This window comes from Piliocolobus tephrosceles, chromosome 2 (genome assembly GCF_002776525.5).
Source record: "Piliocolobus tephrosceles isolate RC106 chromosome 2, ASM277652v3, whole genome shotgun sequence".
Taxonomy (NCBI): Eukaryota; Metazoa; Chordata; class Mammalia; order Primates; family Cercopithecidae; genus Piliocolobus; species Piliocolobus tephrosceles.
In genome coordinates this window covers 135707775-135724162 of record NC_045435.1, presented here as the reverse complement: position 1 = coordinate 135724162, position 16388 = coordinate 135707775, and the positions used below count along the sequence as shown (strand labels likewise).

At 43.2% G+C, this 16388-nt stretch overlaps 1 protein-coding gene and 1 non-coding gene across 3 annotated transcripts in view; both read left to right on the top strand.

The window, feature by feature from the left end:
- The window catches only part of GPD1L (glycerol-3-phosphate dehydrogenase 1 like), a 65491-nt gene extending 56897 nt beyond the window's left edge, over positions 1-8594 (top strand). For both annotated transcript variants that reach the window (XM_023192261.1, XM_023192262.1), the window contains exon 8: positions 5709-8594. In XM_023192261.1, the coding sequence (XP_023048029.1) occupies positions 5709-5805 (97 nt within the window). In that variant the 3' untranslated portion in view covers positions 5806-8594. The remainder of the gene's footprint in view (positions 1-5708) is intronic.
- Positions 8595-11233: 2639 nt separating this feature from the next.
- LOC111526551 lies at positions 11234-11333 on the top strand. The gene has a single exon (XR_002726420.1). It is a non-coding gene; the product is annotated as a small nucleolar RNA U13 (small nucleolar RNA).
- Positions 11334-16388: the final 5055 nt, after the last annotated feature.

Genomic DNA, 16388 nt, shown 5'->3' with positions numbered 1-16388 from the left:
TGCATGGGTAGATGGGTGAGTGGATGGGTGGGATGGATGGAGGGATGGATGATGGGTGGGATGGGATGAGATGGATGGAGGGATGGATGATGGATGGGTGGGATGAGATGGATGATGGAGGGATGGATGATGGATGGGTGCATGGGTAGATGGGTGAGTGGATGGATGATGGGTGGGTGGGATGGGATGAGATGGATGGATGATGGAGGGATGGATGATGGATGGGTGCATGGGTAGATGGGTGAGTGGATGGGTGGGTGGGATGGGATGAGATGGATGGAGGGATGGAGGGATGGATGGTGGATGGGTGCATGGGTAGATGGATGGTGGATGGGTGGGTGGGATGGGATGAGATGGAGGGATGGATGGTGGATGGGTGCATGGGTAGATGGGTGAGTGGATGGATGATGGGTGGGTGGGATGGGATGAGATGGATGGATGATGGAGGGATGGATGGTGGATGGGTGCATGGGTAGATGGGTGAGTGAATGGGTGGGATGGGTGAACGGATAGATAGATGGGTGGGTGCATCCATCCTCCATTGCCCTTCCAGGCCAGTTGTGTGTTAAAGGTGGGCTGGAGTCAGTTTATTTGCCACCTGATTGACAGAGTGAGCCCTGTAGCACCACAAAAGCTTCTCAGCCTCTCCTGAGGCCACTCCCCAGCACTACCTGCTCCACAGCACTTTCTCTTGCCGATTTACTGAGCATGATTGTGGGGGACCATAATCATGATGCCAACTATACCACCACATAAATGCTTCTGTAGCATATTGTATGTATCCTTTACTCTCCCGAAACACCCTCTGGGCGAGGGGATGTCTGGTTGCCTAGGACTGGAGGGAGCTGGGCAGCTGGACTGACATGCTGATTGTGGCTAATTCAGAGCATGGCTTCTCTCCAAGCTGGGAGGAGGGTTGTGGATGGCGTTGCTGTCATCTCTGGTTGCAGCTCCTTCATCCTAGTTCTGTCAGTTCAGGTGTCTGCTGGTCCCAGTCACGCATCTTCACCTCCCCCTGCACCCAGCACCCTTCCTTCTTTTACCCAGAACAAATTAATCAGCCATGGAGTTCCACACTGAAAGTTAAAAATGAGGGTGGATGGAGCGTTTGTCTCCCCCCTTTAATTTGCACTTTATTTTTCTGAAATGGCTTTTAAAACCAGCCATGCAGAGATGGAAGTTCACAAACAGGCTGCCAAAGGAGGAGAGCTATCTTTAAATTGTGACTAAAAGGCAAATGCCTCTGACGTGCATGGTTTTCCTTACCTACTTAGCAGCAGACAGTGGTATGTTTGTGTGTGGTTGGACTACCTGAGTGACCACTGAGCATTTATCAAGAAATTTTTTTAAGTCTCAAAAAAAAAAAAACCTGTCTGTTTGGTGAGACTCTCCCAATCAGAATTTTCAAGTGGCATCTATGTGCTAGCAAGGGCTGCCTTGAGAGGATTCTCTGGATGGACAGGTTGGATGGGCACTAGTCTGTTAGCTCCAGGGGGACATGGACTGGAACAGCGATTCTGGGGCCAGGAGCTGCCTATTTCCAAAGCAGGTGTAATCAAGCAGGTAAATCTCTGCTCTGAGCAGGCAGCTCTCCTTGGTCATGTCCCATTTTATTTCTTCTGATTAGAAATTGAACAGGCTGCACCTGTGCCTAATGACATCGCTGCTGGATTGAAGGTGGCAGCACCCTTCTCCTGGGCTGGAGTGTAGAATCCCCTGGGACTGACTCCTCCCCGTTCTTTGTACCACTTGCCTCCCAAAGGCAGAGGCCTATTGTTCTCCCTTTGCACCACCTCTTACTTTGATTCCTTTTTTCTTTTTCATTCTCACCACCACTTCTCCGGTCTTCCTCTGTTTCCTTCTCCCCTCCCTTCTCTTCTCCATTGCTATAGAAAAAATAGCAGGAGGGCAACATTCAAGGCTGCCCTGTGGCTTATTAGCCATGTGGCCTTGGGCAAGTCACGTATTTAGCTGTCCTGTGCCCCAGTGTTCTTATCCACAGAATTAAGATGGAAGATCAGATGATCGCCATGATCCCTGCTAGCTTGAGCATTCACATTCAGAGGCCTCCTGCTCTTATGGAGTGAAGCACATGGTCCTTAGGCAGAGGTAGCCCCCCTCAATCTAGCACCAACGTAACTTCCTGTGCAGTACATCCTCTTACTCCCTATGGTACCTTCTTTTCTTGAATAGAACTTTTCTTTGCCTCCTTCTTAGACTCTCATTTTACCTTAATTACCTTTTCAAAGGCCCTGTCACATTCTGAGGTACTAGGGGTTAGGACCGAAGCACATGAATTGGGAGGAGGGCATAATTCAGCCCATACACAACGTGTTCTCTGAGGTGCATGCTGTAAGCTCCTGGGTCTCACTCTGTCACCCAGGCTGGAGTGCAATGATGCAATCTCAGCACTGCAATCTCCGCCTCCCGTGTTTAAGTGATTCTCTTGCCTCAGCCTCCCCAGTAGCTGGGATTACAGGTGTGTGCCCCCATACCCAGCTAATTTTTGTATTTTTAATAGAGACTGTTTTTTTTTACCATATTGCCCAGGCTGGTCTCCTGGCCTCAAGCGATCTGCCCACCTTGGCCTCCCAAAGTGCTGGGATTACAGGCATGAGCTGCCACACCTGGCATAGCTTTATTTATAATACTGTACATCCCTGCACTTAGTCTGAAGTCTGAAACATCTTAAGCCCTCCGTATTGATTAGTGGGATAGCTGACTGGTTTGTCAATTTTTTTTTTTTTTTTGAAACAAATTCTTGCTCTGTCGCCCAGGCTGGAGTGCAGTGGTATGATCTTGGCTCACTGCAACCTCTGCCTCCTGGGTTCACACCATTCTCCTGTCTCAGCCTCCTGAGTAGCTGGGACTACAGGCGCCTGCCACCACGCCTGGCTAGTTTTTTGTATTTTTATTAGAGACGGGGTTTCACCATCTTAGCCAGGATGGTCTCAATCTCCTGACCTCGTGATCCACCTGCCTCGGCCTCCCAAAGTGCTGGGATTACAGGCGTGAGCCACCGCGCCCGGGCCTCTGGTTTGTCAGTTTTTTAAATGAAATGTTGTCTTTTTCTTCCTTTCACCTCTAACTTTATTTAGAGAGTCTTCCAAACTGATCTAGTTGACCTTTTAGCATTTTATATAATAGAAAATAATATTTAGATGGGTACTGTAGCCTAATGGTTGCACATTGGCTTCAGAGTCCAAAACTGTTGTTCAATTTACTCATATACAGAATGGGGACAATATTTTCTACCTCATGGGGTGATTTTAAGGATTAAACAAGTTACTTATCTGTAGAAATTTCCCTTCCACACACTTCATATCTCATTAACATCCCTTCCACAGAATGCACTTTGGAAATGCTAGTTAGGAGTGCTTCCAGCTGCAAGAGCAACACACGGTTGTAACAGGGAATATGGAGGTGAACATTACTAAAGTGTTGGCCCAGTGGCTCTAGCTCTGGATTAGAATCTCAGTGATCCCGTTGGCTTTCCCCAGAACCTCAACATGGCTGCAGCAGCTCCAGACATCACATTCACTTTTACACTCAGGAAGGGAACAAGAGTAGTCTAGGGTAATAGATTTTTCCTCTAGTGCCTCTCGCGGAGAGTAATCGTCCCCCAGAAACCTTCAGCAGATATATTATGTCTTGCTGCCTAGGACTGGGTTACTTGGCTAATTCTAGGTGAAAGGCTAGGAAGATGAGTAGTCTCTTCCAACCTTGGGAAAGGGAAAAGCAGGTTGGAAATGGCTTTGGATGGTCAGTCATCTGCTGCCACACTGCTCTGGGGACATATGCATCGTTCTTGTTTCAGGAACAGGGAAACATAGCATGGAAGGACAAAGAAAGGGGCTGAAGTTTCTAGGCTTTAAATCCCATCCACAGGAATTTATTCAACGAATTCTCACTGAGCACCTGCCCTTTGCTGTGCATGGTGCCAGGCACTGAGAATACAGCAGTGAAAAAAACAGACTTGGTCCCAGTCCTCATGGAGCTTTCTCAGTCCAGGACACACTGTCCATCTTGTGGCTGCTATTATAAGCTGTCGTTACTGCACACCCACTATTTGCCAGTTGTGTACTGTACACTTTCACACATAAGTGATTTAATACTTGCAGCAAGGCTGTGTATCCAGTCCCATTTTACAGATGGACAAACAGGGTTAGAAGGATTATGAAACTTGCCGAGAGTTAGTAGGCTGTAGAGTCAGATTTGATTAGGTCTACCTGACTCCAAAAAAATAACAAAACGTTCCATACCTTAAAAAAACTGCAATGAAAAAACAGCCCTACAACGATGGACTCTCCTAAAGACATGTGATCATTAGTATATTTGTTCTTCTTAAATTAAATTATCATTATAAGATTCTGTCCAGCTAATTTTCAGGATTGCCTTTCAAGACTCTATTGATTCTGCCAACCTCACTTTGAGCTATGTGTGTGTGTATTTAAAAGCCTGGGCTGGTGCAGTGGCTCACTCCTGTAATCCCAGCACTTTGGGAGGCCGAGGCGGGTGGATCATGAGGTCAGGAGTTCGAGACCAGCCTGAAAAACATGGTAAAACCCCGTCTCTACTAAAAATACAAAAATTAGCCAGGCATGGTGACACACACCTGTAATCCCAAGTACTCTTTTTTTTTTTTTTTTTTTGAGATGGAGTCTCGCTCTGTCGCCCAGGCTGGAGTGCAGTGGCCAGATCTCAGCTCACTGCAAGCTCTGCCTCCTGGGTTCACGCCATTCTCCTGCCTCAGCCTCCTGAGTAGCTGGGACTACAGGCACCCGCCACCTCGCCCGGCTAATTTTTTGTATTTTTTAGTAGAGATGGGGTTTCACCGTGTAGACCAGGATGGTCTCGATCTCCTGACCTCGTGATCCACCCGTCTTGGCCTCCCAAAGTGCTGGGATTACAGGCTTGAGCCACCGCGCCCGGCCTCCAACTACTCCTAATCCCAACTACTCTTAGGAGGCTGAGGCAGGAGAATCGCTTGAACCCAGGAGGTGGAGGTTGCAGTGAGACAAGATCATGCCACTGTACTCTAGCCCGGGTGACAGAGTGAGACTTTGTCGCAAAAAAAAAAAAAAAAAAGAAAAAGAAAAAAAAGAAACAAAGCCTGATGAAATTATTTCTTTAGTGACTTTTCACTTACACCTGTATTCACATCTTGGAAGAAGAGGTAAGCTAAATCAAGCTTCTGACATAAGATGAGTGCTTTGCTCATCGTGGGTCCTCACTCAGATTCTCGTGGGAACATTCCAGCCTACATTATTTGTGGTGATGTGTAGACTGCCTCATCGTTATCTTGGGATGATTCTTTTTGGAGAAGGGAGAGCAATTTAAAAATTTATTTGTACAGCTTTTAAAATAATGACAGAATATAGACTCATCCAAGATTTGACCAAGAGTCGGAGCCGCAACTCTTTATGTAAATGACACCAGTTTGCCCTGGTAGGATCACCGTGTGACTTGTTTGTGGAAAGTGGGCTCCAAGCTTAATTAGGCAGAGGATGGTCTAGGTCACACCAGGATCTGACAGCCACATTCCAGAGGCTCTCTGCAGAACAAATGATAAAGGAATGTAGAAAGTGCTTACCGTGTTTTCCACAGTCACATACTGACCTGCAATCTGTTAGGACAGAAAACCTAACTTATTCTCTGAGGTAAATCTAGTGGCCTAACCTTGTCTTTTCACATTTCTTCCCAACTAGGTTTCCATTGTTTACTGCTGTGTATCAGATCTGCTACGAAAGCAGACCCGTTCAAGAGATGTTGTCTTGTCTTCAGAGCCATCCAGAGCATACATAAAGTGAATCATGCAGCATGTTGGGGGAAGTTCTGCCTTTCTGACCAATTTTTGGGTTCACGTGGAAACCAGGACTTGGCAACGTGACGTTTGTTTGACGGTAGTCTCATCATGGATATGTATGGATTTTTACAGGATCGTTTTTGAATTGTGAGAGGCATTTCATTGGCAAAGATGTACTGGGCAGTAACTAAACACACGTGCAAACATGTGAATGGTGGTTTATTCCTCATTCTGTGGATGTTTCTATGAGCCAAAATTAAATGTCTTTTTTCAAAATTGCTTATGAAATTTCCACACAATGGTAGCTTATAAGATTGGAACGATCTCAACTAAATTTTTTAGGTGTAATTCATACGTATTGGAGGATTTTTTTTTCTCATTCTTCTAATGTTAAATTTTAACCAGCATTAACATGGTAGAGTGGAGGAGTGAGTGTGTTCAAAGATCAACATATTTAACTTTTAAACACTATCTTAAAGCCAGCATAATTAACTATTTTGATTGTGGGCTGACCTTTGTTTTTTGAACAATCAGGTATTTTTAATTAAATAATCCACTCGTATTTTCCCCTCACTACAGTTGTCTGCATTTTTAGCCTCTTTTCTCTTCGTTAGTTGTCAGAATGTGCCTTCATCAAGGCTCAGCAGTAACAGAAGACAGAAAACTCATCTGGGATTTTCCTGCTGTGGCTGGCACCTTCTTCTGATGAACAGACACCTGTATGATGCTTTTGGCTAGTTAGTGCATTTTTTTGCAAACATTTTTCTTAAGCATCACAGATCCACTGGGGGATGTGGGGGGCTACTGTTACTCCTCTTGTTAGATGCAGTCACTCCTCCTGGTCACCTAGTGACAGGGACAGAGCCAGGAGTCAAGTGCAACGCCAAGGTGCATGACCCTCTGAGAAGTCACTGGGCTGATTTGACCTCCGACTAATTGCTTCTGGCAAATGCCACGTGCAGCCTTTCCTGAGGCCATAGGAGGGCTTCCTGCCGCTGAGATCTGTGCAGGCCATCCTCTCAACGGTGCCACTCCAAGGGCGGTCCTCAGTGCAGCAGCATCAGCATGCGGGGGAGGGGGGGTGGTCTCAGAAATGCAGGTTCCCAGGTCCCACCCTGGACCTCTGAAGGGGTATGGCATCTGTGCTTCTGATGCTCACTACAGTTCTTGAACCACTACTTTAGCAAACCTGCTTTAACGTGGCATTCCTCTAATCGTGTTCCCTAGGAAATGAGTGTCCCAAGATCCAGTGATTATTCCAGGTGTTTCCTGGAAAGGTCAAGTGAGTTTGGGAAACACTACGTGTGTACGCCTCTTGAAGGTGTAGAATGTATGTTTAGGCATCAGTGGAACCCATTTTTCTAGCCTAGCAAGTCCCAAACACATTACACTGAAGAGAGATTTTGGTGAGGAAACTTGCCAGAGTTTTCAGGGAACACTGTCCTTAGGCTTAGGTGACCTCAGGATAACTCAAGTAGACCCTTCACTCCCTGTGAGAAATTAGGATGAATAACTACCTGTGGTATTGTTGGTTCTGAACTTTTCCAGTTTAGGCCTGCTGTGAATCTTTGATGAAGCTTTAAGGTGACACTGTTGTACAAGATGTCAGCTTTGCTGAAACGCACACTACCTGGAATAAGTGCTTTAACTGTAGAATTAGGATGGGATTTACTGTACTGTTTTAAATGAGATTGGCTTCAGAATAGCATTGCAGTTACCTTACGTAGCACTTGATTCGTGTTAAAGGAACATATGAATGTAATTTATATAGTCCTGGAATTTCAGTTACTTTGTGAGATTTGGGGCTGTCCCTCAACCCCAGTTTAGGATTTCTTTTTTTCTATACCTTGAAATGACTATAAAATAGATTTTCATGGGAATTTTAAAGACTCTATCCAAAACATTTTTGGAGCGTTTTAAAGCCGCATACACAGAAGTATGCGAAAGCACACGAAACACTCCAGGTTTCTGCAGTGTTAACGCCACCGCTAGCCCACTTTGCTTGTCTCATGAAAAATCTCTGTTAAAGTATGGACATGGGTAACAAAAAGTTACTTTGAAAGATCCATAAAGGGCTGTAAGCTAATCGTGGTGTCCAGTAAGTAGCATAATGAGATGTGAGGAGTTGGGACCTTGTGTGTTTTGCGTATTTTCGTCTGCATTCAGCTCTTACTCTGGGTTTGTGCTCGAGTGTTATTTCTTTACAAATGCCCTTGTAATTACCACTCTGAAGTCTGCTGACTGTGTCTCTCGAACGTGCTTAGGATATTCTGCACATTATGGAAAAAGGTAAATTTTATAAGTTTCTGCTCTACTAACTGTAGATATTTATGACTCTGCGAGTTATCTATTTTTATAACCACCTGTGGTCCATTGTTCATTTTAATTCACATTTCTTACAAAGTGTGGTAACAGAGAGGGAGACACCTAGACTAGAAGCTCAATTTGTACAACTTCAGCCAATCTGTGAATGTAAAAACTACACTGTTGCCTTGCTAGGATCCACCCTCCTATAATGTGGAACGACTCTCCGAATGAAATCCACCCCAGGAGATGGAGTCAAACTAAACTTGTGGTTTTTCATTTAACTTTTGACTATAACATGGCCCCATGGCATCCACACCAAGAGGGGTGTAGTGATGAGGTGCCGGTGTGCCAAGGGAACTTTGGTTTTTCCACTGGTTCTTATCTGCTAGCCTTTTACGTATATGTGTACTATATTTGTTTACAGACTGTAGGTGGATATATAATTTAAAAGCTTGATTTAATAAACATTTAACCCCCTAAACTTGCGCTGTGGATCCTGTTTTTCTTTTTACCAATTTAGGTAATCATTTTATTTGTCAGCTCTTTCTTTTTTTCCTGAACTGTGTTTCATTACCAATATCAAAAACAGTTTTCAACAGAAGGGCTTCGTCTCTAATCCCAGGCCTTAAATGCATCTGTTTTTATTGTTTACTGATATTTTTATATAATTGCAGTTTAGGATGGAGACCTTCTGGTGAATTTGAAATCCCCTTTTCCCCACTCTATATATACCTTTAAAATCTGGGAAACTATAACCAGTGCTGATCTCATAAAAATATAAGGGAAATTCCTAGAATCCTAAAACAAATAGGGGACCGATTACCAGAGTTGAAAGGATTGGGTTGTGAAGCTTATGCTACACGAGAGCCCACCAAAGGCTATGTTGTCAGGGGGAAAAATGAGCTAAGAAAAGCCAGGTATAGGCACAAACAAGGAGGCTGGGCCCCATGGGGAGAAAAATGTTTTGTTTGCCGCAGAGTCTCGCTGTGTCACCCAGGCTGGAGTGCAGTGGAGGCACACGCCTATGGTCCCAGCTACTCAGGGGGCTGAGGTGGGAGGATCACTTGAGCCCAGGAAGGTTGAGGATGCAGTGAGCAGAGATCATGCCACTGCACTCCAGCCTGGGAGACAGAGTGAGACACTGTCTTGAAAAGATAAATAAAATAATTGAAAAATAATTCATTATGAGTGAAAACCAACAGATTTTTAAAAACAGAGAACCTTAGGATTTCAGATAATTTGAGTAATACCATGATGCTTTTTAAAAATCATCTGAAATCCTTTATAGAGATGGGGTCTTACTATGTCACCCAGGCTGGACTGCAGTAGTGTGATCATGGCTCACTGCAGCCTCCAACTCCTGGGACCAAGCAATCTTCCTGCCTCAGCCTCCCAAGTAGCTGAGACACCAGGGGCATGGTACCACACCCAGCCTTTTTTTTTTTTTTAAGTAAAGATAGGGTCTTGCTATGTTGCCCAGGCTGGTCTCAAACTCCTGGCCTCAAGCAGTCCTCCCGTCTTGGCCTCCCAAAGTCCTGGGACTACAAGCATGAGCCTGGCCAGATGCTTTGAAAGGTACTTTTTAAAATAAAGGCATAAAAGAAGGATTAAAACATAAATTATATGGGAGGAAAAAAGAATCCCAGCCAGGCAGATTTGAAAAAGAACCTATTCAAACATTTAGGAATGAATATAATCATTTGAATTTTAAAAATAGGCAGATGGAGTCGGGCGCAGTGGCTCAAGCCTGTAATCCCAGCACTTTGGGAGGCCGAGACGGGCAGATCACGAGGTCAGGAGATCAAGAGCATCCTGGCTAACACGGTGAAACCCCGTCTCTACTAAAAAATACAAAAATCTAGCCGGGCGAGGTGGCGGGCGCCTGTAGTCCCAGCTACTCAGGAGGCTGGGGCAGGAGAATGGCGGGAACCCAGGAGGCGGAGCTTGCAGTGAGCTGAGATCCGGCCACTGCACTCCAGCCTGGGCGATAGAATGAGACTCTGTCTCAAAAAAAAAAAAAAAAAAAAAAAAATAGGCAGATGAAAAGATTAAAGACTAGATTTGACAGAGCTGCAGATGGAATTGGCAAACTGGAAATGAGATCTGAGGACATTAAAGTATTAGCAAAGAAAATATTTGAGGATTTAAAAGGTAAGTGGAAGATAGAATAGGACTTGAACATGCATCTGATAGGAGTTACAGAAGAGAGAAAAGGGAGGCAATTTTTGAAGAAAAGGCTGAAATTTGTCCCGATTTAATTATGTGCATTCAATTTTATGTTATTCTCCATAATGTATTTCCATTAAAATTTAATCACGTGGTCTTTATAACTTTTTATGACTGCATATAAACTAAGTTGATGGTGAACGTTTTTGAGGAAATATGCTTTATGAAGAATCTGTATGGATAATCTAATTTACTGAAGCTATGATTGATTCATGTTACCTTTGGTAGGAATGGGAGAGAGCAGGCATGGTACTGTGGGAAGATTTGTTTTAGCTCCTATTTAACCATTTAACATCCATGTTGTTTAGCCAAGTCAGCTAACTTCTCTTTGAAGTTCATTTTTCTCATTGGTAAGTGGGAATAATATCTGTGCAGCCTGCCTCATAGAATTGTTGTAAAGGTCCATAAAGAGCAGGAAATCAACATATTAAAGGAGAAAAGTTAGATGATCATGGCAATATCTGTTTGTGGCAGAAACAATGCCATGTGTTCATTAAATTATTTTTTCTTTCTGTTGTTTTTGTAGATACACAGTTAAATTACATTTCCCAACCTCCCCAGCAGTTAGGTGGCACCACATGATTAAGTTGTAGCCAATGACATAGGGAGACAAAAGTGCCACTTTCAGGTATTCTGTTCTGATTCTTCATTATTTCTTTTGTATGTGCTGGTTGGATATCGATTTCCAGTATGTTCTGGAAGCCATACATTGAAGATGATGGACCCCTTTTCAGCCAGGACTCTACAAGACAATGTGGAGAAAGAACCCCCCCAATCACATTGGTCTGTGATTGATAGGTATAAAAATTATTGTATTATGCCACTGAGACATAGGGGTTACTTGTTATAGCAGCTAGCATAACTTCATTCATTGCTAAAAAGATGTTTGAGGAGATCCTTTTGTAGTTGATAAGTGCGATGATTGAGTTTTCATGCTCATGTGTGAGATGTGCCCCCACTCAAACCTGTCACAACATCTGCTTATTATCAGATATGGAAAAACAATAGATGTTTCAGGAATTTTAAAATGGAACTTGCAGAAACATCGAGAGATTAGGGACATTTTCATCCCTTGGTTACTGCAGCATCACAGTGTCTGTTTTGCCATCACTTTTTTGGACCCAGGAGGCTATATATGAATGTGGGCGTGCCCATGGGTGTGTCTGTCTGATTCTTCCCTACCCAGGATAACTCTGGCTAAATCCAAATTTGTATATCCAATCGTCCTCCTGTCTCTCTCTCTTTTTTTTTTCTTTTTTCTTTTTATTTTTGAGATAGAGTCTCGCTTTGTCACCCAGGCTGGAGTGCAATGGCACAGTCTAGGCTCACTGCAACCTCCGCCTCCAGGGTTCCAGCAGTTCTGCCTCAGCCTCCAAAGTAGCTGGGATTACAGGGGTGTGCCACCACATCTGTCTAATGTTTGTATTTTTAGTAGAGATAAGGTTTCACCATGTTGGCCAGGCTGGTCTCAAACCCCTGACTTCGTGATCCATCCGCCTCAGCCTCCCAAAGTGCTGGGATTACAGGTGTGTGCCACCTTGCTCGGCCTCATCCTCCTTTTTCTAGGATGAATGCCAGCAAGTTCCAGGACTTATAACATGTGCTTAACATCAGAGAAGTCTTCACCAGGTGGTGATGTCCTTAAGATGTCTTCCTCGTTTCAAAAGCTTTAAGTTAGAAATGTCACTAGATCTTAGATAAGGCCATATGCTACTTGTAACTTCCTAAAACCATGTTTGTCTGAAACCCGAAGGAGTGGTTCTTCAGCTCCCCCTCAAAGACTGAGGAATTAAACTTATCTGAATTGTACACATTGTGAGTGAAATAGAGTCATTGGAAAGTACTCTTCCATTGAACTCAATGCACCGTGTTATTTGTCAAATTGGTATTATTTGACTCGTTACAAATGAAAATGCTTTTATGCTATGATAGAAGTGTTATTTGCATTTTTTGTAACTAGTCTTATTTTTAAATACTTTTTCAATAGGTAACACAGTCATTTGGTTAAAAAATAAAGCCTGCTTCCCAAGTAGTTATTAGTTTGTAACAATCTCTTCTAGAATTTCATTTCACACACATAAGCAAAATATATATATTCTTATTCCCTTCCCCATTTCTCTACACAAAATTTAGCTTACTAGACGCATTGTTCCTTATCTTGCTTTTTTTACTTAACATGACATCTTGACAATCTTTTATATCAGTTATTTTTAACAACTGCATGTTTAACTTTTTTACTTTGAAATAATTACAGATTCATAATAAATTGCAAAGGTACCCTTCACCCAGTTTTCCGCTAATATATCAACACCTAGTTTTTAAAATTGTAAGTTAAAATAACAGTAGCAAAACTCTTTCAGCACTGCTCGCTTTCTCTTTCCTTCCTTCCGTCCTTCTCTTCTCTTTTCCCTCCCTCCCTCCCTCCCTCCCTTCCTTCCTTCCTTCCTTCTCTTTTTTCTTTTCTTTCTTGTCAGGGTTTCCCTCTGTTGCCCAGGCTAGAGTGCAGTGGCTCTATCCTAGCCCACTGCAGCCTCCAACTCCTGGGCTGAAGCATTCCTCCTGCCTCAGCCTCTTCCAGTAGCTGGGACTTCAGGCATGAGCCACCATACCCAGCTAATTTTTGAATATTTTGTAAAATCAGGGTCTCACCATGTTACCAAGGCTGATCTTGAACTCCTGGCCTCAAATGATTCTCCTACCTTGGCCCCCAAAATGCTGGGATTATAGGTGTAAGCCACCATGCCTGGCCCACTTTTAGCACTGTTCTAAGTGCTCTGCGTATATGAACTTATTAATAAAAATGTATCACTCCCATATACAGATGGGGAAACTCAGGCACAAAGAGGATAAAGAATGTGTCCAAATAACAGAGATAGTAATTAATGAGGCCACATTTTGGACCTGGGGAGTTTAGCTTAAAAGTCTGTGTGTTCTTAACTCTTAGATAAGACTACATTAACTGCTTTGAGTAATGGGTGTTCACAGTTAAGCAAAAGCAAACAATGATGTGAAGGGTTGAAAGTGTAATCACTCTTAATTCTTTGGCAAACTTTCATCAGCGTACTGTGTTCATGCATGCGACATATTTTAAGACAATACTGTTTTAAACCTTTTAAATAGTTTTAATATTGAACTTTCTGTATCAATATAATCTCCTACACCATTCTGCATATCTGTATCATTTTCTGACTCTTCCTTAGTTTATTAAAGATAACTATTTGTTTTCTGTCTTCCTTTTATTATAATAATTGGTGCAGAAACCATTCTTGCGCATGGATTTCTGCTCATTGATGTAAGTGAATCTACGGCATAAAAGCCCAGAAGTGGAATTGCTGGCTCAAAGGTATGTGTGTTCTATGTTTTAATAGAAACCGCCAAATCCCGCTTCACAAAGATGGCTGCAATTTATGCTTCTGACCTCACTTTCTGTTCCTAATTACCTCTACAGCCTCTATTAGGGAATTGTTTATAATAACCAGAGACCTAAATTGAACCAATAAGTCCCAGAAATGTGAGCCTGTGTACTTATCAATAATTTATGTCTCTCCTATCAGTTTCACTGTGAAAAATAAAATTTTTTGTTATCCAGAACTACAGTTGTGTTAAAGCAGCCATCTTACTATAGTTGTAACAGTTGGTACTGAAAGTTCTTTTTTTTTTTTTTGAGACAGGGTCTTGTTCTGTCACCCAGGCTGGAGTACAATGGCAGGATCTCGGCTCACTGCAACCTCCACTTCCCAGGTTCAAGCAATTCTCCTGCCTCAGCCTCCCAAGTAGCTGGGATTGCAGGCACCCACCATCACACCCGGCTAGTTTTTTGTATTTTTAGTAGAGACACGGTTTTGCCATGTTGGTCAGGCTGGTCTCAAACTCCTGACCTCAGGTGATCCACCCACCTCAGCCTCCCAAAGTGCTGGGATCACAGGCATAAGCCACTGCACCTGGTCTTGAAAGTTTTTATAGTCACAGAAAGGTTTATTTAAATGATGTTTATAACGAATGTTAAAACAAGAAACATTTTTTTTTTTAACCACAAATTCACTATTTATGCAAAACCTCTTCAAGCTGTTGTCGAAACAAGCTGAAATGGGGGTAAGATGCTTTTCTGGGGGAGTTCCAGGTTCTAATTAACTATGACCCTTGCCCACTAGAGGTCGTTCTTCGTAACTTTTCCCTAGGCAGTTGGCATCCTGTGAAAGACAACATCCTTATTCCTATGGCATTTCGCTCATGTTTTTAGAAGGACACATATTTCTTATGAACTAAGCTAAATTTGTACTAGGAAGCTGCCCAGTGTCTAAGTTTCACTTTGACTTTTAAACTCAAAATGGACCACAAATTTTTTATTGTTCCAATAAAACTTTATTTACAAATATAGACAGTGGGCCAGATTTGGCTTGAAGTCTGTCAATCCCTAGGTTAGCAGACAAATTTTTTAAACAAGAAAAATAGAGTTGATGCAGCCTTTCTCTGCAAGGGGACACAGCCTGGGAAATAGAGGTCTGGTCCCCAGAATACAAAGGATACAAATGAAGAGATGCATAGGGCCAGGTATGGGGCCAGGGGCATGGAGCTTCCACGCCCTCGCTGGGCACGCCAGTCTCCAGGGGCCTCCATGTGTTCAGCTATCCGGAAGCTCCCAGACCACAAATTTTGACATACAGCAGCTTTACTTTCACTGCTGGCCTGTGTCCACCTAGATGTCTGGGGGACTTTTGTTACTTCTTGATCTCTTTCCCTTCCTTGATGTTGGAGATCCACTTATGAACATCTTTATTAAATTTCTGTTTTCTTCTCTCTGTCTCTCATTCGGACACTGACATCTGACAAAAGCAAAAAACACTGGCTTCCTGCTTTTTGATTTTAGGAAAGATTCCAGGAACACACCTGGGAAATACTTTTAAAGGAGGCAGTTTCAGCAAGGAGAGTGGTAGGAAAGATAAAACCTGTTTGCATCCTAATCTTTCTGGTTTGCTTGTCCGTTATCTTTGGAGATAGCATAATTTTCACTAGGATGCTGTGTAATCATGAAGCTAATGAAATTTAAGCTTCAAGACCCTCACTTGTGTAAATCCTTTCTAAGGCCCTGTACCAAGCTTTGTTTTCATAGATTTTTATTTTTCTTAAAGTCATGACCCTCTAAAACTAGTCCATCTCTCGTTTCAGGACTTTGGAGTCAGGTGGGTGTTTAGACCTGTGTGAACTTGGGGAAGTAAGTTCTCCCTAGGCCTTAATTTTCTTGTCTGTAAATAGTATCTTTTATCTTGGGTTTCTTGAGAAGTCAGAAAACATGTCATTTGCTTTTCCCAATTCCCTGAACATATTAGGGGACTTCATGATGGAAAGAACCCAGAGAGAAAAGGACAAATCCATATTTGGATTGAATTTCTTGGGGCCTTTGTAGGGAGATGTCCAGGAAGCAAGAGGATACTCTGGACAACATATCAGAAGGGGATGAGGCGCAGACATGTTGGGTGAGGCCAGTGCCCAGGCAGTTACTGAAGCCAGAGTGGGGTGAAGGAAGTATCTGTGTGCAGGAAGGAAGAAGTGGGAGTCTAAGCCCAGCACAGTGTCCAGGGTGAGGCCTGAACTTCAGAAGTTCACATTTCATTTCTTGAGGGTAATTTATAAATCTTGCACCCCATTCCTCAGGACTTATTCATTCAGGACCCTGTTCTCATTGATACTACTGTCCTAGGTGTGACAACCATTGGGAGTCCGTTTAAAATTAATTATTGCAATACCCAGAGTAGTCACTTGAGGGCAGCACTGCGCAAGGGTTATTCAACCAACATCGTTCGTTTAACAGATACTTATTGAGGACATGTTGTGTGCTAAGCAAAGTTGTAACTAGGGTCAAGGAAAGCCTTCCTGAGGAAGTGACCCTCGACCCATGTAGCAGGATGGGGTGGAATTAAATAGGGAAGAGGTGTTCCAGGTAAAGGTAGCAGCATGTGCTAAAGGCTCTGTGATGGCAGAAAGCCTGGGAGTGGGGGAAGAAGGGACAGTGCGATGGTAGTTGGAAAAGTGAGTGGGATGTGGAGGCAGA